The sequence below is a fragment of the Pelodiscus sinensis genome, chromosome 6 (assembly GCF_052426305.1).
Source record: "Pelodiscus sinensis isolate ZL-2025 chromosome 6, ASM5242630v1, whole genome shotgun sequence".
Taxonomy (NCBI): domain Eukaryota; kingdom Metazoa; phylum Chordata; order Testudines; family Trionychidae; genus Pelodiscus; species Pelodiscus sinensis.
The window spans coordinates 56,184,434-56,210,496 of record NC_143057.1 but is presented as its reverse complement, the minus strand read 5'-3'; the positions used below and the strand labels follow the sequence as shown (position 1 = coordinate 56,210,496).

Genomic DNA, 26,063 nt, shown 5'->3' with positions numbered 1-26,063 from the left:
GTGCTGTAGCCAGGGAGAATGGTTTAATTTATGTATTTAATTATTAAACAGATTAAGCATTTTAACTCTCTCATGTTAATCAAACTTCATTTTAAATAAAATAAAATATTAATTTATGTCCAACACAAAAGGTTTCAATGTTTTCTTTATTTATGGCAGGGATAGGAAACATTTTTGGGTCAGGAGCCCTTGCTCTACAGAAAAATCAGTTGAGGATCACACAAGTGAGAAGCAAAAGAATTCCTAAAACCCCCAACCCTCACTGAGGTGACCCTCAACTAAGACACCTCACACCTCTGGCATTCCAGCCTCAAGGGATGAGGGGAAGGGACAGGGAGGACTGAGGTTCAAATCTTCCATAGGTCAGATTTACTTTTCTGGTGGATTTTAAGGAGCCCCTCCCCCTGCCCAGGGACAAAAATGAAGGATTCAGTGTGTGTGACAGAGCTACCAGAGAGTGGGTTAGGGATGGGGTGCAGGATCTGGGAGGGAGGTAGGGGGCAGAAGAGGGAGAGATTGCGAGGCTGGGAGTAGGGTGTCTGGCCAGGGGGAGGGAGCAAGAGCAAGGGAGGGTGCAGTATATGGCCAGGAGGGAGGGTAAAGGAGCAACGGTGGATGCAGGAGCAGACTGTGGATAGGGTTCCTGGCCAAAAGGGAGGGTCTTTGGCCAAAGAGAAGTGTGCAGGAGCAGATTGGGGGTAGATGTCTGGCCAAAAGGGAGGGTGCAGAAGCATACTTGGGTGGTAGGGGTTGGACCTCCCCGGTCCAGCATGCTCTGGACCTGACTGGTGCTAGATGAGGGATTTTTTCAGATAAGGGGAGGTCATTTCAGGCCCCCTGCTTACGCCCCCCCCCATACTGGGCTTCCTGGCACCCCCTTTCTCCCAAACCTGCTGGGCCACGGGGTGCTCTTTGACCCCCCCCCCAGCCAGGCTGCTTTTCAGCAGCACCCCCTCGCCCCCATCCAGGGCATCTGGGCCACTGTTTGGCCCCACCCCCTGCCCAGCTGGGCTGCTCTTTGCCCCCCCCCCCACCTTGGCTCAGCCGCATGCTGCTTATCCACCCAGCCCAGCTGCTTTACTTGTTTTCCGCACGCTCCCAACACAGGCAATGTCTCCCGCTGCTGCTTTTGGCTGGATCCCCAGCCACAGGGAAAGCCTGGAAAGTGTCCTTGATGCCTACATTCCCCTAGCTGGAGGATGGGGAGGAGAATCAGCTGTGCAGCCACTTCTAGCTGCGGTTGGAGCCTAGGGACTTTCTCCAGGACATTTCAGAACTGCGTGGGACACCAGGACAGGACATTAAAAGTCAGGACTGTACCAGATTTTCTGGGCCATACGGTCGGCATATTTATAGCTCAACTGTTGCAGCTCCTACACTAAGCTCCACAGGTCCCAGGTCCAAATCCGCCCTCTGGCACAATGAACACAGGCAGTCCCTGGGTTACGTACAAGATAGGGACTGTAGGTTTGTTCTTAAGTTGAATCTGTATGCAAGTCGGAACTGGCATCAGCCGTTGCTGAAACTGATCAGTTTCAACCGCGGCTGAATCTGAATGCCAGTTCTGACTTACATACAGATTCAACTTAAGAAACCCAGGCGTCCCCAAGTCAGCTGCTGCTGAAGCTGATCAGCGGCTGATTCCAGGAAGCCTGGGGCAGAGCAACTCTGCCTCGGACTTCCTGTAGTCAGCTGCTGGTCAGTTTCAGCAGCGGCTGACTTGGGGACACCTGGGGCAGAGCAGCTGGGGTGCTGCTGGGTTGCTCCAGTAGCGTGGCTCCTCGGCGCTACTGGAGCAACCCAGCAGCACCCCAGCTGCTCTGCCCCAGGTGTCCCCAAGTCAGCCGCTGCTGAAACTGACCAGCAGCGGCTGAATCAGGACGCCTGGGGCAGAGCAGCTAGGGTGCTGCCGGGTTGGTCCGGAGCGGCGCTGCGGGACCAACCCGGCAGCCCCCAGATGCTCTACCCCAGGGGTAGGCAAGAAAAGCCTGGTCTGCTGGGGGGGCACTAGCTGCACCCCCCGCCCCCAGCAGACCAGGGGGACAGGAGCAAAGCTGCGGAGCATGCCCTCAGCGGGACAGCCCAAGCGCGCCTGGGCTGTCCCGCTGCGGGCGTGCTCCGCGGCTTTGCTCCTGTCCCCCTGGTCTGCTGGGGGGGTCCAGCAAAGCCGCTGGACCCCCCCCCAGCAGACCAGGGACACCAGAGCAAAGCCGCTGCCTGGGCGGCTTTGCTCATTTGCCCGGGAGCAAAGCTGCCCAGGCGGCGGCTTTGCTCGGGTGTCCCTGGTCTGCTGGGGGGGGTCCAGTGGATTTGCTGGACCCCCCCAGCAGACCAGGGAGACTGGGAGAAGCTTTTCTCACCCCGGAGGACACGGGTGGCGACCCGCCGCCCGTGAGCTCTGGGGCGAGAAAAGCCCCATTCGTAAGTGCGGATCCAACATAAGTCGGATCCGCGTAAGTCGGGGACTGCCTGTATGTGATAATAGATCACAACAAGAATCTGTATTAAATGACTATTTCAGTCTGTCTCCTAAAATATTATTTGTTGGCTGACTTTTAAGATAGTGTATTGGTCTAACAATGGGGAATAGACAGTTTCAATACCCTCCTCTGTGGCAGGTACACAATAATTAGGCCATACAACTAAAACTGATTGGGTCTAACTACCCTAGTAATGGAGCAGCCTAGATAAGCCATCTTAGATGCACCAGACTGAGACAAACTCTCGCAGGCAACACTAGACTTCACACCTGTGGCATGAAATAAAGACACTACTGAATAATAGTAAATTGGTCCTGCCACCTACTGGGATAGGTGGAGCTTCCATAAGCCCAATTTTCCCTACGGGGAAGGAGACACATAAAGACACAAAGGAGAATTTGTTCTTGGTAGAAGAATGGTAGCTGGGTAAGCTCTGTTCCTGTACCTAACTTCCTATGTAATTTTGCTTGTGGCTCAACATAATATGAGATGAGACTTTTTATTATATATATATATATATAGGCTGTTTGTTGTTTTAAAACTTTTTTCCCCCTCAAACACTTAGTTCCAACAGGTGACTAAATTAAAATAGTATTTTAAGAAAGCTATTGATCAGTATCATTGGTTACATATTCCTGAAGGGAGGAAACACAAGTGCTCAAAACCCAATCAGATCTGTATGGTCACAACTGGTTAATACATAGAGGGTAGCGTACCTACAACCTGGTTTGTGAACGGCCATATTGTGATATTCCACCCCAAGACGGGCAGGGTTAAGAGGTCAAAGACTTGAAATAGGTACACTCAGAGACCAAAAGGGGGACAGAGGTGAAATTAGTTCTGTAACTATGACGGCTGCTAATCTGATATTGCTGTAGAGACTAGGGGCTTGATTCTCACTTGCACACCATGTTTTGGCAGCAGACTGGGGCTTTAAAAATGGTAAGATGCAAATTGTGAATTCCACTTACCTTAAGATCTCTTTAAAATTCACATCAATGCAAAGTGGTCCTTGCGAAAATGAGACTTGAGTACCTTATTTTCATTTCTGATTTTTGCACTTCAATTTGTGAATTTGGCATTAAACTTATATAGGCCGGGCTTTTTGTTTTGGTGCTGTCCATAGTACTATAGTGCAAATTCCCTGGGGCCAACACTTGACATTTTTATTTCTAAGTGACTGGTATGCCTTTATTGCGATACAATATTAGTATTTGTCTTATTTTTCCTCTCCTCACTAAAGATGTTAAATATCAAGTAGTTTACTAATTGAGTAGTCGATAGAATTTCCAACCCGAATAGTTGATAGGCACTTCCACTTTCTTCCTTTGAAATGTACAGGATCCCCGGCTGGGGCTCTTGTACATTTCAAAGGACGAATGTGGAACTCCGCATGCAGTCCGGGGCCAGCAGGAAGTCCCACTGACTCTGGGCTGTACACGGGTGCCAGCTTTGAAATGAACAAGAGTCCCCAGTGGTGGCTCTTGTGTATTTCAAAGTGGAAGCACCCTCATGGAGCCTGGGGTCCCCTGCTGACCCTGGGCTCCATGCTGTGCTGCCGCTTTGAAATTCCATGCAGAGCTCAGGTTAGCTGGGGAATCCAGCACAGCATTTCCCCAGAACCCGGGATCAGCTGGGGACTCCCCAATTGATCCGGGCTCCACGCAAATGCTGTGGTGGTGTTTCAAAGGGGCAGCGCCACACAACTGATGGAGTAAGGATGTTAAGGACTAGTCGACTATCCGATAAGCAAATGCTTATTGGATAGTCGAGTTGACTAGTTAATTCCCCCCCCCCCCCACCACCACCACCTCCTTACTGCCTCTCTCATATAGAGGCAGCAAGGGGGTGGTGGGGAATCGACTAGTCCTCAACATCCTAACTCCTCACAACAGGTTCTGGTTCTTCTCCATTACAGTTGGTTTTCATACAGATGGAAGAGAGAGATGCTAAACCACCAGTACTACATCTTGCAGCATCTTGAATTCAACTTGGAGGTTTTCCATGCAAGTATTGTCTTAGCCTGGCTCTACTGAGTTTGTAAGCCATGATAAAAATCACAGCCCAGTCTGGTACATCTGCAATTCTCTTATGATACGATACAACTACACAGCAACATTATTTCAAAATAATTTAGTCTGTGTATATACAGCAGGAAGTTATTTTGAAATAATGTCAAAATACTGTCAAGCTGGAGGACTTCTTACTCTTACTCCAGCAACCCTCATTGTATGAGGAGTAAGGAAAGTTGGAGGAAGAGTGCTCTATTTCAAAATAAGTGCTGTGTAGATGCTCCCAATTTCAAAATAAGCTATACAATTGATATAACGCAAAATAAGCTACACAAGTTGAGCTAAGCCCTACTGTGTTGATGAACCTTTAGAGGGTATGTCTGGCCAGCAGCTAGCAATGAAAAAAAAACAAAATATAAGTAAATCTAAATGTTAGATCCTGAAGTATATGTATTTCAGTTTTAGATTTGATTCCTTATCATCAGCCTTCCAAATCAAATAATTCTTAGGGCAATAGTGCCATCCAGGGGCCAAATAATTATTGGCATGTAACCAAAATAATTGCCTAGAACTGATAATATGTTTAAACAATAATTTCTGTAGTCATTGTATTTGGAATTATTTCTTCAAGTCTACTTGCATATAATCCTATATACTCATGAGTAGTGCAACAGATTGAAGTGTAGAAATCTCTAATAATAAAACTGATTTTCAGCTGTGGCAGTGAAACCTGTAATGTGCTAGAATAACATAGGAAATATATAAAGTGGCTAAAGATTGCATTTTAAAATCAGATGGCAATTCATATGACACAATAAATCGGAAGTAAAGGAAAAGCCATCTTTCAACTAAACCTTGATAAATAGTTTAAACCTCAATCTTGAAAATTAGGGTTGCCAACTAGCTAATCACATAAACTCATACACCCTTGCCCCAGCATACCCACTCCATCCCCCCTTCTCCCACTGCTCATTCTCCCCCACCCTCACTCACTTTCACTAGGCTGAGGCAGGGGGTTGGGGTGAGGGAGGGGTACAAGCTCTGGTCTGGGACCAAGGAATGTGGGGTATCAGAAATGGGCTCCAGGCTGAGTTGAGGTGCATGAGGGGGTATGAGCTCTGGGTGAGACTTTGGATAAAAGAGGGGGCTCTGGGCTAGAGAAGAGGGTTGGTGTGACAGAGGGGCTGAAGGCCCCATCTCGGTGGCATTTACCTTGGGTGACTCTCATTCAGTGATGCAGCCAGGTTAAGGAAGGCTCCCTGCCTGCCTTGGCCCTTTGTCACTTCTAGACATGACTGGCATGTCCAGCTCATAGGCAGAGAGACAAGGGGTCTCCACATGCTGTCCTTACCTGTAGGCATCGCTACACATCCTGGCCAATGAGAGCTACAGAGCCAGACTGAGGGCAAAGGAGATCATTCCCTCCCCCACCAGGGACCTTCTGGAAAGAGTGCAGGGCCAGGACAGGCAGGGACCCTGCCTTAGCCCTGCTGTACCACAGACTTAAAAGCAGCCTAAAAATCTCCCAGTTTGGCTTCAGTAGCCTCTGGAAGATGGAGCCCAATTCTAGGAGACTCCCAGGGAAACCAGGAGGGTTGGCAACCCCACAGTACACATGGGCTGCTTAGACTAACTTCATTGAAGCTATTCAGAGTGCATAAACATTAAACATGTATGTAAATCTTTACAAATTTGAAGTCATAAGTGGCTTAATTACTGCACATCCCATATTTTGCTTTCCAATACAAGTAGATCTTGAATTAGGTTGTCTAGAGGAAGTTATATTTGTTTTGCAGCGTTAGCATAAACAATTGTCAAGAACCTTGCCGCTCTGCACATTATGTACTTATTACTTTTTTATTATTGCTATGTTAGCCTCACAATGGCAGCAACTGCCATCAAACTGTGGATGTAATCCACCTAGTGGGAAAGACTTAATAGGATTCCCATCTGCAGCCTAGATTTCTATTAATGACTGAATTTATTGAGAACATTGTTTCACTACCTGCATATATCATCCATATCATACCTGTACATATTTATTTTGAGGCATTACTGGTTAAAAAAAAAAGAAAAAAAAAGACTTAAGTATCAGCTTGCCTGTAAGTATGTGAGTAATCTCATTGAAATACCATACACTGAAACTTTTTCTCTGCACTCCCTCATAACTTTCTCCTCTTAAGCTGAAACTTTCCATGTTTGATCTTTGCACATTTTTTAAAAATATGCATTCAGCTCATTTCATGAACGGCAAATATGTCTGTTACTAAAAACAGATTTCTTGTGTAGTTTAAATTAGCTGTATTTTCAGTTGTGCCCACTGCTACTTTGCAGTGAGGAAGTCTCTTTACATATAAATTTAAACCAAAAGTAATTCTTCCTTTATTCAAATTCCTTTCCACACGGTACCACATTTCTTTCCGATTTCGAGGTAAGTACTATCAAAAATACTGTAGCATAGCTAAAAGCGGAATATTGCAATTCCGTATCTGGTTAAAAAAAAAAAAAACAACCCTTAGGTCCCGTGGAGCATGATGAAACTCAGACACAGTAGAGCAGTGGGCGGCTCTGAGATGCAATTGTCGTTTGCAATTGTTGTCATTTGTGAAAACTCGTTAGACAAGGGACCTCGGATATAAAGTGTGGCTTGTACAGAACTGCGCGCTGTGCTATCAGTAGCAGCTTGGGGCGAGGTGCTATGTGCGCGCACACACACCCCTTCCCGCCCCCAACACACACACACACACACACACACACACACGGTGTGTGGGTGCAGGATCTGGGTGTGTGTGTGCGCTTAGGGGCTCCTCAGCGGCTCTGCGCTGGGTCACAGGGCTCCGTTATTCAGCCAGCAACGTAGAAAAAGTCCTGGCACAGCCACAAGCTGAAGTCACTGAACAACAAAAGGGAAAGTTCTCCCCTCCCCCCCAGCGCTTTGCACCGCGACCATCTCGCCCCGGGCGCAGCGTCCCGAACAACTTCGCCCCGCTCAGGAGTACCTGGATCCATTGAGTCCGCCCACACCAGCGAGTAGCCGTAGCCTAGAGTGTCCCTCACCATTGAGACGCTGCCTAGAGCGTCTTCGCAACGCCCAGAGCTGCGCACGCGCGTAGTTTCGCTTGGCGCTTGTCTTGGGAACCAGCGTGCGGGTTGCGGAGCTGCGCTTTTTTACGCCGGGGCCGCGTGGGCTGCTGCGGCGCAGCGGGGGCCGGGGCCGAGGTGCAGGCGGCCATGGCGCAGGTGCTGAATCTCAACAATGAGGTGAGTCCGCACGCGCCCCCCGTTCCCGGGCTGCTCCCTCCCGGGGCCCAGAACCGGGGCCGGGGGCGGCTCTCGCTCGGAGGGCCCGGGCGGTCCGGGGTGGGGGGTCCCAGGCTGGGGGCGGCGGAGTCGTTTCCTGAGCTTTTGGTTTGTTTGCTATTTCAGGGGAGCCTTGGGATCAGGCATCTTGTGTCCCCTCTGGGCCTGACCAGTGCCAGGCAGACGGGGCCCCGGTAGCTCAGCGATGAGGCCCATGGCAAGGAGAGTGGTTCTGAGTAGTGGCCCTACCAAAGTCACTGTCCATTTTGGTCAGTTTCATGAGCATAAGCTTTAAAATGGTCAATTCCACGGTTTCAGTTTTTATGCCTAAACAGTCATAGTTTTGTCACCAGAGAGGGCTGGACCCAAAAGAGGATTCTGGGTTGGGGGAGGGAGTTGCTAGGCTATTGTAGGATTTCATAGTTCATCCTGGGAACAAAAAAGGAGTACATTCTGAGGAAATAAAAAGTGAAGGAAAAAGAGTTTTGGGGGCTCCATCAAAGAGGGCAGGTCTACACTAGGGATGTTAGTGACTAGTCGACACTCTGAGAAGCAAATGTTTATGGATAGTTGAGCAGCGACTCTCCTAGTCACTTCTTTCCCCTCAACTTGTCACTTTCTCAGGTAGTGGGGGGGCCCGAGGGATGCTGCTGCTGCAGCAGCAACAACAAAACAGTCCTTTTGTGCAGGGGTCCCAGCAGGGAGCTGTGTGCCCCTCCCTCCCAGCAGACAGGAGCTGCTGCCTTTGCAACCCTTGCCCATGGCCAGCCCTGGACTCTGCAAACAGGAGCTAGCCAAACAGTCCTGGTTAGCACTGATGGCTGTGCCTCTGCATTTTAAATGTAGTAAGAGCCCAGTGGCTCTTACTACATTTAAAATGCAGAGCTGTAGCATGGGTGGTTTCGGAGCTGGCAGGAATCAGGACTGTTCATTCCCGGCTGGATTTGGCTCTTGGATCTACCCATGCTGTGGCTCTGCACAACAGCGCTTATCAACTAATTGTATAGTTGATACAAAGTGTATCAACTGTATGAATTGCCAGATAATAACATTTTAACATTCTTAGTCTACACTTAAAATGCTGCAGCGGTGCAGGTGCTCTCAAGTGAGGACACTCCTATGCCCATGGGAGAGCTGTCAGAGAAATTCCACCATCTCCTTGAGAGATGGTAGCTATGCTAGGAATGTGAATGGTTAACCTTAATGGGTGATGTTTATTGGTTAACCAGTGGTGACTGGAGTAGTCTCTCATCCGCAGTGGGTAGGAGGCTGCTCCAGCGCTCCAGGATCTGCCACGTGCAGGGGGTGCTCCAGCCCTGCGGCCCAGCTGAAATATGACTGGTGGGCGGGGAAAGAGCTCAACCCAGTTGCTTCTGTTGAATTGGTTAACTGGTTAAACATAACATTTAACTAGTTCATTAATTAAATGGGATTTTCAAAAGCTTCAGAGGGGTAGCTGAATTAGTCTGTAACTGGAACTTTAAAAACTATCAAAACGTGTAGCTCAGGGCTACTCAACTCATGGCCCGTAGGCTGCCCGTTTGCGGTCTGCAGTGAAGTTTGGGTTTACGCAGAGCTCAATATGCGGCCTATGGATGGGACCCTTTTTACATGGCCTCCACTGGGAACACGCTCCACAATGATGAGTCAATATAATGATCTTCTGTTAATATGCATTTTAGCAGTCAAATTCCTGGATTGTCATTGCTTATTAAAAGTGCTGTCATACAGGCAGTCCCCGGGTTACGTACAAGATAGGGACTGTAGGTTTGTTCTTAAGTTGAATCTGTATGTAAGTCGGAACTGGCGTCCAGATTCAGCCGCTGCTGGGCTGTCAGCTGGCCGCGTGCTCCGCTCTGCTCCCCCTCCCCCCTGGTCTGCAGACCAGGGGGAGGGGGAGCGGAGCAGAGCAGAGCGGCAGAACGCGCGGCCAGCTGACAGCCCAGAAGCGTCTGGGCTGTCAGCTGGCTGCGCTTTCCGCCGCTCTGCTCTGCTCCGCTCTGCTCCCCCTCCCCCTGGTCTGCAGGGGGGGGGGAGCAGAGCGGAGCGCGCGGCCAGCTGACAGCCCAGACGCGTCTGGGCTGTCAGCTGGCCGCGCGTTCCGCCGCCGCTTTGCTTCCTCTCCCTGGTCTGCTCGAGACCAGGGAGAGGAAGTGCCCCGTTCGTAACTGCGGATCCGACGTAAGTCGGATCCGCGTAACTCGGGGACTGCCTGTATAGGTGGAAATCAGGTAAATATGGCATTTTATTAAAATCAGCAGGACTGAAATGGGGTCTGCGTGCTGTGTAGTTTTGCCCTAATCTTTGTGCTGATGTGTGTCAGTGCAAAATAATATATTTGCATATATATTTGCATGTACATGCAACCACACTTAAGTTGCGGCCCTAGACATATGCTGTGAGTATTACTGTTATCTCTCAGGGCTTCCAAAGTTGAGTAGCCTTGATGTAGATGGTGGTATGAGTTTTCATGGGTACATCCACTTCTTCTGATGAATGGAGTTATTAAAGGTCTAGTTCCAAAATAAAGTATTAAGGTGCTGCTAGACTATTTGTTGTTTTTTAAGTTTTTTGAATGGGACTTAACATCCCTTATGCCCACAGGAGAAAACCTTCCATTGACATTGACACTAGCTACGTTAAGGGTTAGTTCAAAATTAGTGACATTCTGGGGTGTGGATTTTTCACAACCCTGAGTGGCATATACTAATCTAAGATTATAAAGTAGATCTGACCTGAGAGCACAAAGAGGATGGTGTCTTTTGTATCCATGAGTGTTGGACCCTGGTGTGGAAGGTGCTGGTTACAGTAAGAAGTTGCTGTAGGTGAGAAACTTAACACTGACTACAAACCTAACAGACTAAACGTTTTTTAGTCTCTCAGAAGCATTGTATACATTTGCCTTGTTTGTAATAATCTGTTTTCACTATTTTTACTCAGTAAATCTGTATTTTATTAATAAATGTCTTTGTTTTATCTTGACTAGATCTCAGTACTTTGCTTAATGTGTGATGTCTTTGTTGACTCAACTAAACTGGTGTGTACCCTATTTCTTTGGAGATAGTGGTCTTGATAATTATTGTGTGTCCAGTGATGGACTGGGTATCACAGGAGAATGCTCTTCCTGGGGTTCAGAAACTGAGTTATAAATCTTGCCTGGAAAAGCAAAGTAAGGGCTGTCGGTGACCTGAGAAATTTGTGAATTGTGGCTGATAGTCTAGGTTGGAGTAAGAGGATGCTGTCACCCAGTTAGCGCCAGCATGTTTTTCTTACTAAGACAGAAGGCTTGCTAGATCACCCACAATTCTTGATCTTGCTATGAGGTAATAAGGACGAACAGTCTGGGTTCTGCAGCGTGGTGGCAGTTGTATAAAACATTGATGAACAGCTATCATCCAGTAATCTCATGTGTTACCTGCATACTATGTTTGAAAGGACTTTTTTCAGGAATCTGTAAAAGTCAAATGGTAAATGGATGCTGAACTTCTTAAAATGAAATGTGGTCTGTTCTATTTTTTTAAAGAAATTAATCTTATAGGCAAAGAGCACAGCTTTATTATTGTCCATTTCAGTATGTGCATTGTTTCAGTCACTTTAGCAGAAAATCTAAACTGAATTCTAGTCAAGCAAGTATCCTTAAAGACTATTGATGCTCACTAAAATTTAAAATTAACTATATTCAGCTCCTCTGATGGAGAGTGGCAAAGGGGGCAGTTGCCCCAGGGCATGGTGATTCAAAAGGGATCAAGGCTTCCAGCACAGCTATTGCAGCAGTAGAGGTGGCCGGAACCCTGGGCCCTTTAAATCACCACTAGAGTGCCAAGAGGCTCTGAGGGCTGCCAGGGGGAGGGAGGATCGGGGACACAGTATGGTACACTCCAGGCGGCAGTGAGGGCTGGCTGCCCTCAGTCCTGCTCCTTCCTGGAGTGCAGAGCTAGCTTCCCCTCCCCCTGCGTTGCCCAAGAGCCTGCCAAATGTGTCCTCACCTCTTCCTTCTGCCCCTCTAGCTATATAGATAAAATCTATTTTCTGGGAGACAAAACTGAAAAATTATATGGGCAGTTGCAGTTGACTAGATGATACACTCTCTTATGTTCAAGGGACAGTAGAAATAGACAGAATTGGACTAGTTTGTTTTCATTGCCTGAACATCCAGTGTTTGCCTGTCCTCTTTTAAGATCTAAACCAATTACAGATCTACAAATTGAAATACTGCAGATGAGATGTTTAACTTTTTGCTCTAGAAATTTACACTTTCTATGGCTGTAAAGAGGAACATTAAATGTCATATTTAGGTAAGTCAATGGTAAGCAGCCTGCAGCCCATTGGGATCTTATGTGTGGCTCACAAGATATGTTGTTTATCATTGCCGACACACAGTGTTGCCACGTTTCCCTGATTTTCATCCACATAGCTTTTTACCTGTTGGTATCACAAAAATGACACGCACTTAAAGCAAAGGCATGTATAGTAGGGATGTGAGTGGCTTACTGATTAAGGTTAACCAGTGGGTGCTGGGACAGCTCCCTGCCTACTGGTGTGCAGGGGAATGGTCCATCCCCATGGGAAGTCTATTGCGGACAGGGGCTTCTCTGGTGTACCAGCCTGCGCAACCTCTGATGGCAGCAGGCTTGGGCACACCACAGGCAGGGCCTGCTCTGGCGGGGCTGGGGCAGTCCTTGCCTTTGGTGGTGGTGGGGGGGTGCTTCTTCAGCTCAGCTGTGGGTATAGCAGGCCCCCCCCTTTACATTGCTTAACCAGTTGAACTAATATGTTTAACTGATTAACCAATTAAATGGTCTTTTACATCCATAACTTGGAGTGAGGTGAATTGCTGATTGCACACAACACTGTGAGAGTTATGTGCTTCCTCTGCATCTAATCAAAGTGCTGTTCAATCAGCAAATCCCAAAAGTTCTAGGTACGCAAGCAAAATTACTCTATTCCAAGACACTGTCGTAACCAAGACGATCTTGCACCCACTCATTTACCTATGTTGCCCCTCAGTTATTTAACTAGCAATTTATAATTGTTGACATAGTTCCATGGATTTTTGGGAATAGTAAGAGAAAATGTCACCTAGCTTTTTTATTTCCCCCTCCCCCCCATGCTCTAGTTATGGAAATGATCTGAGTACTAATGCTAGCCAGTGTTTTAAATATTCTTTTTGCAAGCAGAAAAGTTTCCTAACTTCTTTTCTCCAATGGCTTTTTTATTTTGGAAACCCAGTCCTATATTGTGAACATCCAATTTGTATTATAACAAAGTTTTTACAAATCCTATGCTTGTAGAGTTTATGGTAATGTTTAAAAGTGGAACATGTTCTTTTATTTATCTTTTTACAGTGCAAATATTTTAAATAAAAAATACGAAGTGAGCACAATACACTTTGTATTCTGAGTTGTAATTGAATTTTTTTCTTCATGCATTGCCTGATGTTATTGATTAACAGTGCAATGAAAACATGTTGCCAACTCTAGCTATAGTCTTCATTATCTACACTAGGATTATGTTTACACTTGCACTTGATGAGCAAAAGTTTTGTTATTCATGAGTGCTTAACGCCGTCCTTTGCTCTATCATGAGTGACAAAATTTTGTTGTGGCAAGTGCAAAAGTGAGTTATTTGTTAGCAAAAGCACACTTCTGTTGACAAAACAAAAGCCAATTGTAGGGGAAATACTTTAGCTGCAAAAGTGCCAACAAACAGCAGTCATGCAAGCTAAGTTTTAGCGACAGGGTGGTGTCGACATTGTCTTTTCACTAAAAGCTGCATAGTGTAGACATATTCGTGGATCAATAACTCCCAAGTTATCCTAGCTAAAAGTAAGAGCAGTCACACTGCACAACACTTGAGCACTGCCCTGATGGACAAGCTAGTTCACGTTCAAAGCACTGTACCCTATATTCAAGTTCAAAGGATCACTTAATTTGACCTAGTGATTTTCTTTATGTGCATGGGAATCTGGTTAGAAGCATGTACCGGCTCTTGCCAGCCCCATGCCTCCCCTTCCTCGCCCCCCCCCCCCCCCAGTACTGCCGCCTCTCAGAAGAAGCAGCACGGTGAGGGGGAACAGGTGGGGGACGCTGGTGGCTCTGTGAGCACCAGCTCCTCCGAGCATCAGCTGGCAGGGGCAGGCGGCTCCATGCGAGCTGGCATGGGGAACTTAAAAGCCAGATCTCCACACTCCAGGTGCCATCTCCCATCTTTCCTTCCATTCCCGCCCCGCTGCCTCTGATGCAGAGGCAGCAAAGAGGGGTACATGTAACCATTAGGATTATCGGCTTAGTTAGTCATGTAAACGAGTACACATTAACATCCCTATTCATGCCAATATTTTATGAGTTTTTAAAGATATAATTCAACAAATATTTAACTTCTTTGTTTCCTACATATGAAAGGAAAGCCATGCTTTGAGAGAATGGAGTTATCCTTCCATGTGGGTATGACTTGTGGCAGATAATTTGTTCAGCAATCTTTTAGTATACTTTGAAGTATACTATGGAATTAGAGTTTCAAAACTAGCTTGGAAACTAATTCATATTTAAAAGTTGCCGTCTTCTGTATAATTCATACAGCTATGTTCATAAATTTGAATGTTCACTTGCAGTCGGTCAGCAGAAAATTGTCCCTGAATCAAAAAGGCATTTAAGAATGAGTTTAATGTTAAAAACACTAATAAGCATCTTTCCTGAATAAGTGGTTAGTGGGCAGAAATAACAGCAAGACCATATCTTAATTCATCAATGTGCTTAGCTCTCCAACAAAGGTACTGCTTTCTTTTTAAATCCTATTTCTGTATTCTGATGATTACCCTAATGGGCTGCTTAAACCCCATTGTTATCTGTGCAAGCTATAATATACAATGTGCATTTGAATAGGTTCAGTTGTTGAATTTTTATTGTCATGTACCACAGTGGAGTAAAGGGGAAGGGAAGAAGGTAGAAAATTGGAGCAAAGTGGAAAGATGAGAGAAGCGGCTTTTGAGAAGTAAAAATAGCAATAATAAGGTTTTGTTTATGCAACTCTCCCAGTGCTCTATGTCAGTGTTTCCCAATTTTATTTGGTCGAGGAACCCTTTTCAGCTTTTCAGAATTTCAAGGAACCCCTAGGTTTGTCAAGCAAAAACAAAAGAAAAGGGGGGGGGGGCAGAGGGACCCACCAAATGCATGAAAATCACATTCCTTCCCCAAGACCCCCACCCCGCTTCCTTGAGGCCTCATCTGCTCTGTTCCCCTCCTCTCCATCACTTGCCATCCCCAGTCCTTATACACTCTCACTAGGTTGAGACAGGAGGTCTGGAGTGGGAATGAGGGATTTGGGTGTGGGAAGGGGTGAGAAGTACAAGCTCTGGGAGGGAATTTGGATGCAGGAGAAGGGGATGTTGGCTTCGGGAGGGGGCTCCACGCTCGGGAGTGTTGGGCTCAGGTGGAAGGTTGAGGTGCTGAGCAAGCCATGGGCTTGTGGATGTGAGGGTGCTGGAGTTTGGGCTGGGTATGTGAGGGACTCAGGGCAAGAAGGTTGTGAGTATGACAGGTTCAGGGCACAGATTTGTGATGTGTGGATGGTGCAGGAGTGTTGTGGCAGAAGACTGAGGACATGGGGATGTAGGAGTTTGGGGATGTAAGAGGCTCAGGACAGGGGGGTCCAGTCCAGTGTATGATAGGCTCAGATTTGGGGTCAGGTTGTGCAGGAATGTTATGATGCTGCAGTGAGATGGGGGTTTGGCCCCAATTGGGGGCTTGTTGGCCAGGCTTCATTTTTAGGGTTTTTGACATATTTTGACATAAAATATTATGTCAAACTCAAAAAGTGGCGAGGAACCTGTTTTGAGTCAAGGGTCATTGACCCACAGAGAAGTCTGTTGGGGCCACACAAATGAGATGCAAAAAAACCCCAACAACCCTCCAAAGACCCCCAAGCCTCACTAATGTGGTCCCAAATGTGCTGGTGGAAGTAGGGGACAGAGTGCTAGTGGGTGCTGGGGCTCCGGAGAGGGTGCTGCTGGGTGGAAGGATGCTGGATCAGGTGATGAGGTGCTGGGGCAAGGTGGCGGAGTACTGGGGTCAGGGACATGGTCCTGCTGGACACTAGGGTGACTGGCAGGGTGCTGGGACAAGGAACAGGGCGCTGCTGGGTGCTAGCGTGGATGGCAGGGTGCTGGGGCCGGGCCTGGGGCGGTTCTGAGTCCTGGGGTGAGAGGAAGGCTGCTTGGGCCAGGGACAGGGTGGTGCTAGGTGCTAGGGTGGATGGCAGGGCTGCCAAGGAACGGGATAGGGATGGGGTGCAGGATCTGAGAGGGAGATGGGGGCAAGGTCTGGGTGGTAGGTAGGGTGCAGAAGCAGGCTGGATGTAGGGTGTCTGGCCAGGGGGAGGGAGCAGGAGCAGATTGGGGGTAGGGTGTCTGGCTACGAGGGAGGGTGCAAGGAGTGGACTTGGGTACGAGTTGGACCTCCCTGATCTGGCACCCTCTGGACCTGACTGGTCCCAGATGAGGGATTTTTGGACCAGGGGAGGTCATTTCAGGGCTCCTGATTCCTGCCTCCCCCCCCCCCCCCCCCCCGCTTCCTCGCCACTAGGCTTCTTTGCACCTCTAACCCCTGCAACCCAGCAGAGCTGCCCACCCCTGCTGGTTCCCTGCACCTCCCCCAAAACCATCCCCCACAATCCAAGGGGGCACAGCACCAGTTCCCTGCAGCCCTCAGAGCCCAGCTGAGCTGCCCATCTGTTCCATATGCCCTCCCCCATCCACCTCAGCCCTTCTGAGCCCTGCACTGGTTCCCTGCATGCCTCCCCCACAGAACTGCTGAGCCATGTTTTCCTACACCTCCCCCAAGCCCTGCAAAACTGCTGAGCCAAGTGCTGATTCCCTGCCCCTTCCTCCCCTTGAGTCTAGCCCGGGTTCCCAGAACCTCCCTCCTCCTGCAGCCAAACTGAGCTCTGAGCTCCACACACACACCCCCTCCCCGCAGTCCAGCCCAGTTCCCCAGATCTCCCCACTCTGCATCCCAGATGAGCTCAATTTCCCTGCACCTTCCCCCAAACCATGCAGACATGCTGAGCCAGTGCTGATTCCCTGCCCCTGCCTGCCTCCCTCCATCCCCTTGGCTGTGTCTACACTGGCGCGATCTTGCACCAAAGCGGCCGCTCTTGTGCAAAAACTTGCTTCCTGTCTACACTGGCCGTGTGTTCTTGCGCAAGTACACTGACGTTCTCATTTATGAAATCAGTGTTTCTTGCGCAAGAACTATGATGCTCCTGCTCAGGAATAAGCCCTTTTGTGCAACTGTTCTTGCACAAGAAAGCCCTATGGCTAAAATGGCCATCGGCACTTTCTTGGGCAAGAGAGCATCCACATTGCCATAGATGCTCTTGTGCAAAAGCACAGCTCGCACATGGCAGCATGGATGTGTTCTTGCACAAGAAACCGCCAGTGTAGACATAGCCTAAGAGTTTCCTCGCATGAGCAAAATGAATTTTGTGTTGTGCACTAGTACTGAGTTCATGTGGTTTGTTTGGATGTGCCACTGTGGCATCCAAGCCGGCTCTCTCTCTTTCAGAGGGGGCAGGGGAGTGCCAGCTCCTTGCGGAACCCCTAGTTTTGCTTCGCAGAACCCCAGGGTTCACCGGAGCACCAGTTGGGAAACACTGCTCTATATAAATCACCTCCACAAAGGGAGTAGCAAACAGCGCTGGGAGCTCATTTATACTGGTACTTTACAGCACTATAATATGCTGTGCTTGGGGAGGAGGGTAGGTGTTTTTTCACACTCCTGAGCCAGAAAGTTGTAGCTCAGGCTAGGTCTACATTGCCACTTTACTAAAATGCTTTTTTCATCTGTAGCACAAAGATGTGCATGTTACCCACTCATGCTGTTTTTTCCCTGAGAGAAAAGAAGTGATAAGAATACATACAAAAATAATTTAAGGGGAGAAAGGGAAATCTTTCATCTTATACATTCTTACATCCACAGCTGACAAATATGCTTCCAGTATTTACATTCAGTAGGCCACAATTCTCTCTTCCCCCTCTAGGGATGTAAGCAACTAATCAGCTAGTTGACTATCCAATAAGCAATAGCTTATTGGATAGTTGACACACTAGTCAACTAGTCGCTTTCCCTTTTGCTACCACTATCACAGAGGCAGTAAGAGAGGGAAAGAAGAGGAGGTGCTAGGGGGAGCCGGCTTAAAAGCTGGTTCCCCCAGCTTCATGGGAAGGGGCAGGGGTGCAGTGGTAACATTCGAACTTTGAAATGTACAAGAGTTCCAACTAGGGCTCTTGTACATTTCAAAGCTGGAATGGCATGTGGAGTCAGAGGCTGTGGGGAGTCCCACACTGGCCCTGGGCTCCATGCAGCATTTCAGTCTTTGAAATGCACAGTACATTTCAAAGGCGGAACACGCTAGCCCTTATCAACTAATCAAATAATCAATGGAAATCCCATCAACTATTCGATTAGCTAATTAATCAAAATTTAACATCACTATCCCCCTCCCCATATTTCCCTTATGTATAGTATTAAAGTGATTATATTTTATATTGAAATAATACCTTATGCTTATCTACTTATGAATTGATGACTATGAAGTTACATGAAAACGGGATTTTTTTGTATGAACGTATTTCTAGGAATAAAGAATGAAGGAAAAAAGATTATAAAATGTGCAGTACACCGGAAGCATTTCTATTTATAAAAATCTTCTACAGTTTTAATATATAGTCTACAATAGTGGTTTTCAGACTTTTTTTTCCCTTGTGATATTATTGGGAAAAATCATTTATGCTTGTGACCCAATAATTATTTCTTTTTAGAGTCCCCTACTGCCAAGCACATTGGAGGCAGCTGGGGAACTCCCCCCCAACCTGGCAGAGCTCTGACCCAGTGTCCCATGTAGTGCAACCCGATACTGGGTTATGACCCTAAGTTGGGAATCACTCATCTACAATAGTATGCTGTTAGAAAGTGTGAATAGGTGAGTAAAGTAAATACTGCTGAAAGTAAATTTTGCTAGGTGGCAGCATATAATCAGCAACTACTCCTGTCAATGACCACTTTACAGAGATGTATGTCATATATACATTTAATACGAAAAAGCTGGGGATTTCAGCTGTGATGTAGAGGAGTACAAGAGTGAAAGAGATTACTGTTCAAAAATATACAATTAAGATTTGAATTTATTCATCATAACTAAAGTTTTTAGGCAGCATTCTGCTATCTCAGAACTGAACAGCAGCAGAAACTCAAAGCACAGTATTTGGTCCTTTTCTTTTAAAATCGGTTTTCTAGGTTTTGGAAATTTGATGAATGCATGGTCAAACAACTGAGGTAGCAAAAAGACAAAAATCAAAACAAATACATGAATCAATAAATCATTCACTTATGTACATGTTGAAGTGCAGTTGTAACAAGGTGTCATTTTATAATTTGAATTAAATTCCCACAGAACTGGCAGTGGTGATCCATCACTAAGTAAGGCTTTGTGAAACTGATACTGTGGTTTGGGGAAAACAAAAGAAAATACAGTAAACTTCCAATAATCCGGCACCTTTAGGACCCATGGGGTGCTGGATTATCAGATATGCTGGACTATCGGAAGGGGGGGCTATGAGGGATCTGGGGTGGGGTGGGGGAATGCTACCCCAAACCCCTCATAGCCCCCCTTTCGATAGTCCGGCTTTGCCCCAGACGTCCCTGATTCAGCCGCTGCTGGTCAGTTTCAGCAGCGGCTGAATCGGGGACGCCTGCAGCAGAGCAGCTGGAGTGCTGCCGGGTTGGTCCGGTAGCGCCGACCCTTGGCGTGGCAAGACCAACCTGGCAGCACCCCAGCTGCTCTTGGGGACACCTGGGGCAGAGCATCTGGGGGGCAACTGGGTTGGTCCCACAGCGCCGAGGAGCGGCGCTACTGGACCAACCCGGCAGCACCCCAGCTGCTCTACCCCAGGTGTCCCCAAGTCAGCTGCTGCTGCTGATACTGATCAGCGGCTGACTCCAGGAAGCCCAAGGCAGAGCTGCTCTGCCCCGGGCTTCCTGGAGTCAGCCGCTGGTCAGTTTCAGCAGCCGCTGACTTGGGGACAGCTGGGGTGCTGCCGGGTTGGTCTCGCAGCTCCGAGGGGCAGCGCTAGGGACCTACCCGGCAGCACCCCAGCTGCTCTGCCCCCAGCTTCCCCGATTCAGCCGCTGGTCAGTTTAGCAGCGTCTGAATTGGGGAAGCTGGTGGCAGAGCAGCTCCAATGGTCCGGCTGCCGGGAGCACTTCCGGGTTCCTGATGGTGCCGGACCATCAGATGCCGGACCATCGGAGTTTTACTGTAATCAATTTTGTATACATGAGCATTCATCATGATGCCCATTTTATTATTCATGGGGAGGCTGCTATGTATGTTGTGCTTTGTAGCATGAATTAGTATTATTTTTTAGTAATTGGCCAGATAGTCGTCGTCAGAAAATTTCCACAACTAAGATGAGAGAAGTAAATAGAAAATCAGTTGCAGAATTCTTCCCCCCCCCCCCCCTTCTTTTGCTCTAGAAGTGTTGTTTCTCAACTTGTAAATTGAATGGCCAAGCACATTCCTTCATGGTATGTTTCTCTGGAGATACTGGCTTCTGTATAATGAGAAAAACATGTATGATCAGCCTCATTAAAGAAGAGGGTAGAATCTTAAGGAAGAATGGGGAAAATATGAGAGGGACATATGAGCCAATCGAAGCTTGAGCTATTTGACTTGCATAGTCCAAAGCTATGTAGATTCGTTTCTAAAATGTTTTAAATTATTAAATACAAAAAAGTTGTTTATTTACCTGTTAGACTTTATATTTTGCTGTTTGTAATTATTTTACTTGACTATGCAGTTAACACTATTGATGCCAATCCAATGGATCCCAGTACAAACTGAACAAATGGGAACCACTTGTTGACACTGATCTGCATAGTGTTTTCTCTTCATCTTCAAAATGGTTAAGTGTTAGTCTTCAAGCAGTGACATGTGAATTAGGATTTAGGGGGGGGTTGGGTAACTAGGGATATATCTATACTCTGTGCAATTGCTCTGTCTACAACGGCTGATTCTTTTAAGTAAATTCATTTGTGATGAGATCCATACTGGAAGATACAAGACATCATAGGGAATTGACTCTGACCTGAAGTTACCTGATCTCAAGTGGTTACGAGATTAGAATTGGCGGGTAATGAGGAGATCTGGTACTAATAAGTACTATTGTACTTAGTTTCATCATCCAGGGAAAGGAATAGATACTTAACGGAACGGACAAAATCCAATTAGCCTGCAGCTGTATTGCTGAATTTAAAAAATATTGTTTTAATTTGTTTTCTCACCAATAATACTTTTTAATGTAATAAAGGTGTGTTGATGTTGCCAACATGTTGGATTTAGGCTGTAAATTTACGGTAGGATGAGCGGTTCTTTGGTAGATAATATTTTGAACTTCTGACGTTTGAGAGCCACTAGATAAAGCATTTGGGAAGGAGAATTATTTCAGATAAGTTATTGCTAGGGATATGAACAGGTAACTGGTCTGGGAGACAAGAACAGAAGCTACTCCTCCTCTTCTTCCTCCTTCCCCACCCCCCACACACTCGGGAGGAAGTCAGCAATGGCAGGCTGAAGAAGGGGGAGCAGGAGCAGAAATATACTCCCTCCCCCACCACCACACACACGCACATGCTGAACTGCTAGCTTACCCGTAGGGGGGGCAGGAGCAGAACTTACCCTTCCCCAGATGGGAGGCTCCCCCTCCCTATGCCAGAGGATGGCAATGGCATGCTGTTGGGGGGCAGGAACAGAATCCTGCTTAATAGGTTAAACTTAAGGTTTAACTGGTTAACCAGGATTTTACATCCCTAGTTATTGCCACTGAAGAATCTGTTTCTTAACTCTCTTTTTCCTGTTCACACCGTTACGGGAAGAGTATTGAGAGGGATAGAGCAAAAACTAACTTTAGCAGTTTGGGCTTGCATTCCTTCCATCTTCCAGGTCCAAAATAAAAATGTTGTCGAGCAGCAGATATTGGTTGGGACTAGGGATGTGAAGGACTAGTCGACTATTCGATAAGCAAATGCTAATTGGATAGTCGACTAGTTGTTCCACCCTCCTTTGCTGCCTCTTCCAGAAAGAGGTAGCAACTGGAGTGGGGGGGAGGGAGAAGGGAGTACTTCAAAGTGGCAGCATTACTTGGAGCCTGGGGCCATTGGGGGAGTCCCCAGCTGATCCTGGGCTCCATGTGGTGCTGCTGCTTTGAAATGCCTTAAGGAGCCTGACGCCAGACTGCCAGTGCTGTTTCAAAGCGGCAGTGCCACATTGAGCCAGGGGTCAGTGGGGAGCCCCCAGCTGATCTCAGGCTCCAAGCAGAGGTTTCACCTTTAAAGTATATTAACAGCCCTAGGACTGTTTCTACGCTTCAAAGGTGGAGGCGCCCTATCAACTATTTGAAAAGTCAATTACTCGCAATTTAACATACCTAGTTGAGGCCATTTAAAATTTCCCTTTTAAAATGGTTTGGTTCCTTTGAGGCCATAGATCAAGTGTTGCTGTACAGAATCTTATGTGTATTTAAAAATAAATTAATTGGTTAAAATATAGCACCAAGTTGCTATTGCCACTTATGTAATTTTATATGCAGCTTGTGGTTTTCCTATATTACATTTCTTTAATCACATTGCTAAGGAATTTTTATCAATTAATGGAAAAACATGAACATTAGCCTTTTTCAAAGTAACCCTGTCTCTATATAGAAGGCTGAGTAAGACATGAGAAATCATTAAAGGAAATTTACTGGCAGTTTCAAATTCCATCTCTTTACCAAATGTATTTTTCATGCATCTGCCAACTTGTGCTGATACATATAAAGGACTCGCTAACTAAAACTTCATATATAATTTTGCTTTGAAGGCATGTGTTAGAAATGTGTAAGATGTTAAGAAGAAAAAAATACATATTCTTTAACCTCTGAAATGCTTGGCAACCATTTACCTCGCTCTATTGAAATAACAAAGCTTTTTGTTTTGTCTGTGTTCCTTTTAGATCCTCCACACAACAGTTCTGGAAGGAAAAAGTTGATGGTTTGGTCTTACGTACTGCTTAAAATGATTCGAATGTTAAATTATTGACATTCTTGTACAAACCATGTAGATGTCCTAAGGAAAAGGTTTCTTTAAAGCTTATGAAATTTTCCAAATTTATACCATGTGAGAGAGAATTCAGAGGAACAGTACTTTTTCTAGGAACTCTTCCAGCAGCTGTTTTTAAAGTTCCTAGAGATGCCACATCATCAGTTACATTGTATTAACGGCAAACCGTGATCAGCAGATCATACAGATTTTCTTTTTGCGGATTGCAAAAGCAATTAAACGCATAAAGCAATCCAGTCTTTGCTGCCAACTAAATTATACACAAACAATATCTAACTACTGTACTTGAGGTCAAAACTGAAAGTTTTGCTTAGCTTTCAGTAGTTTATATAAAAGTGTGTGTGGTAGGCCACGTAGGCTAGTTAGGTGCTCCCATAAAATAAAACATCTGTGGTTCCTTGGTATGGCAGTGTATAATAATGAAAAAAACATGCATGTGCAGTCATGAGAAGCTGCTGTAGTTTTTATTTTTAGCAGCAGTACATAGAATATGGCATATAATGTAATTTACCAGTACTAATTTACTAGCATATACGCATGCATAAAGGATAAATGCTTTGAAAGGGGGGAGGAAAAAGCAACATACTTAAAGTAATGGCTTGCTGCTATAGGCATAATGTAGACTTCCCTCTGTGTTCAGCTTTTGAATTGTTAATCTGCGTTACAGGCTTAACATTCACAAATTCATGAAGAAAAATGAAGGGGGGTTGTGGGAAGAAGGAGGGGTTAAGCTACAGAGTTTCTTTCCTAATTAGAATGGAAATTCTTCTGGGGTCTTTTTTCTGTAAAACTAAGAGTGAGAAATAGGTGATGACTGCCTCTTAATTGGTACAGTGTTGATGAATTTCCACTGAATTTGGCTCTGGTTATGGAGTAGGAGCTTTCACATTCTGATTTCTCCTAATACAGAAGTTGCCAGATAATCCTCATAAGTTCACTGAAACTTGTGTTGACTTCAGTGAGCTTTGCTTTTTGCCCTAGTCTAGGATCAAAGAACTATCGAGTAAATTGAGTCTTTTTTAGACTAAACTGCAACATCTGCTATAATTGGGGAAAATACTCCAATGTGTCTGCTTATGTTGATAGTATTAAAACAGCACTGTTCACTTCAATACAGTTTGTGTATTTAAACTCACACTTAAACTAGATAAATTTTGCATAGCTTTGAAATGCAAGATTTCTGCTCCCATTTATATACTTTTTTCTGTAAATGTCTGCCGCCTTAAGGAGTCATGGTTTTCCATTTTATAGTTCTAATATTTAATTAAAAGGCTAATATCATATCTGGCATAGGATTTGAATAATCATTCTTAGAGTATTTCCATTGAAATCACTGGACAATTTGACCCTAAAATCTCCTAGTTACCACAATGTAAACCAGGATTATCTAAGCAGTGTGCTTCACTAACTTAATTTGCTGTCTGAGATACAGAACTCTGTTTTCATTCATTCAGTTGGGTATTGGAAGCTGACATACCACATGTTTTTTTTAAAAGAAGCCTTGCACCAAAAACAAAAAAATCCTTCCTCTAATGCCAATGAGACATTTAACATGAGTCCGCACTAAACAATCTCATGGAATAGTTATCAAATTTGAAATACCATTGTTCTCAGATGGTCACCAATAAGAGAAATATATATTTGAAAATACATTTGAAACTTCTGTGATTTATCAATTTATTATTTTTGAAGAGTAGCCTATAGTAGAGCTTCTCTTGGTATTTGGGGAAGCCATTTTCAGGCAACATTCATGTCTCCTTTTTCAGCATCACTTTTATGACGGTATCCAGTGTCCTACTTTGTGAGAGCTTAGAACAGTGGTCCTGAAAATGTTTACCTCTCCCCATCTCCCATGAGCCAGGAGCGGAGATGTGACTTTGGCAGTGGGATACAGGCAGGAGTAAGGGGGAAGAGGCTGGTGATACAGCCAGCATTCCCTCTAAGCTTTGCAGTAGCACAGCTTCAGGCTTTTTGCATAGAGCTGACTGACTAGGCAGGGATAATTAATTGCCTGTGAGGCTGTGATGCTGCTAGTGGTACAGGCTCTGGGGTGGAGCTGGGGATGAGGGATTTGTGGTGCAGGAGGGGGTTTCAGGTTTGGGAAGGGACTTCAGGCTCGGTGTGTGGGATTTGGAGTGAAAGAGGGTGCTCCAGGTTGGGGAGGTTCAAGGTGGGACATGAGGTTGGGGCTTGGGTTTACCTGGGGAGCTCTCTGCTGGGATTGGCAAAGAGAGGCCCCTTTCACCTGGTAGCAGCAGCTCAGCACTTGGGCCTGCGGGGAGAGGTTCCCCTCTGTTGACAGTGGCAGGAGGCTTGGCCAGAGAAATCTTTCCTTGCTGCAGCCCTGAACCTCTGTGCAGGGCTGAATAGCACCTGCATGGCTATAGGGCCATGCAGCTTAGGGCAAAATTAGGTCACAAATAGGGGCAGGCCTGGCAGCAAGGGCAGTGGCAATGTTCCCTCTAATCTTTTCCATCCATGTGCAGAATGAATTTGTATGTGCACTGAGGCATGTGTGGGGAAAAAAACGTAGCTGTGGGTGCTCTGCTAATCAGCTGGGTGGTTTTAGAATATCTGAGTGGCTGTACAAACACATAGCTTACAAGGAATACTGGGCAGTGAGTGTAGGGTGCAGAACTGGTAACTAGGGCAGTGGTTGATGCGCCTTCTTTTTTCCCTGTGGGAGCTGTCCAGTCCCTAACCCCCTTTTCCCTCCAAATATTCATCCTACCTCCCTTAAGGCCCCACAGTTTTGGGACCTCTGGTTTAGGAGAACATTGCTCAGAGACTTGACACATATTTTAGCATGGGGAGATGATTGATTAGAGTAATTCATTGAGAGAGTGCAATGAGAGTAGTTCTGGATGAATACCAGGTCAAGAGAAAAAGATCAAACGAGACCCATCATGTGTGCAGCATAAGAGAGACTGAAAAAGAGGTTGAAGTGATGAGTCTGGAAAGGAGCATGAGAGAAGAATCCAGATTAGTGATGGAAAACAGGACTGAAAAAGTCTGCTGAGAAGAGGCTGGGACTGGAGCTGAACCCGGCAGTGCAGCTGGGCCGGGGGAGAGTCCAGCCGGGTAAGCAGAGACTGCCTTGTGGCAGAGCCAACAGGAGAGCT

At 46.2% G+C, this 26,063-nt stretch overlaps 1 protein-coding gene across 1 annotated transcript in view; it reads left to right on the top strand.

Moving 5' to 3' along the window:
- Positions 1 to 7,554: 7,554 nt before the first annotated feature.
- Positions 7,555 to 26,063, top strand: part of SRFBP1 (serum response factor binding protein 1) — a 113,419-nt gene continuing 94,910 nt past the window's right edge. The window contains exon 1 of the mRNA XM_006128882.3: positions 7,555 to 7,753. Within this exon, the coding sequence (XP_006128944.2) occupies positions 7,724 to 7,753 (30 nt within the window). The 5' untranslated portion in view covers positions 7,555 to 7,723. The remainder of the gene's footprint in view (positions 7,754 to 26,063) is intronic.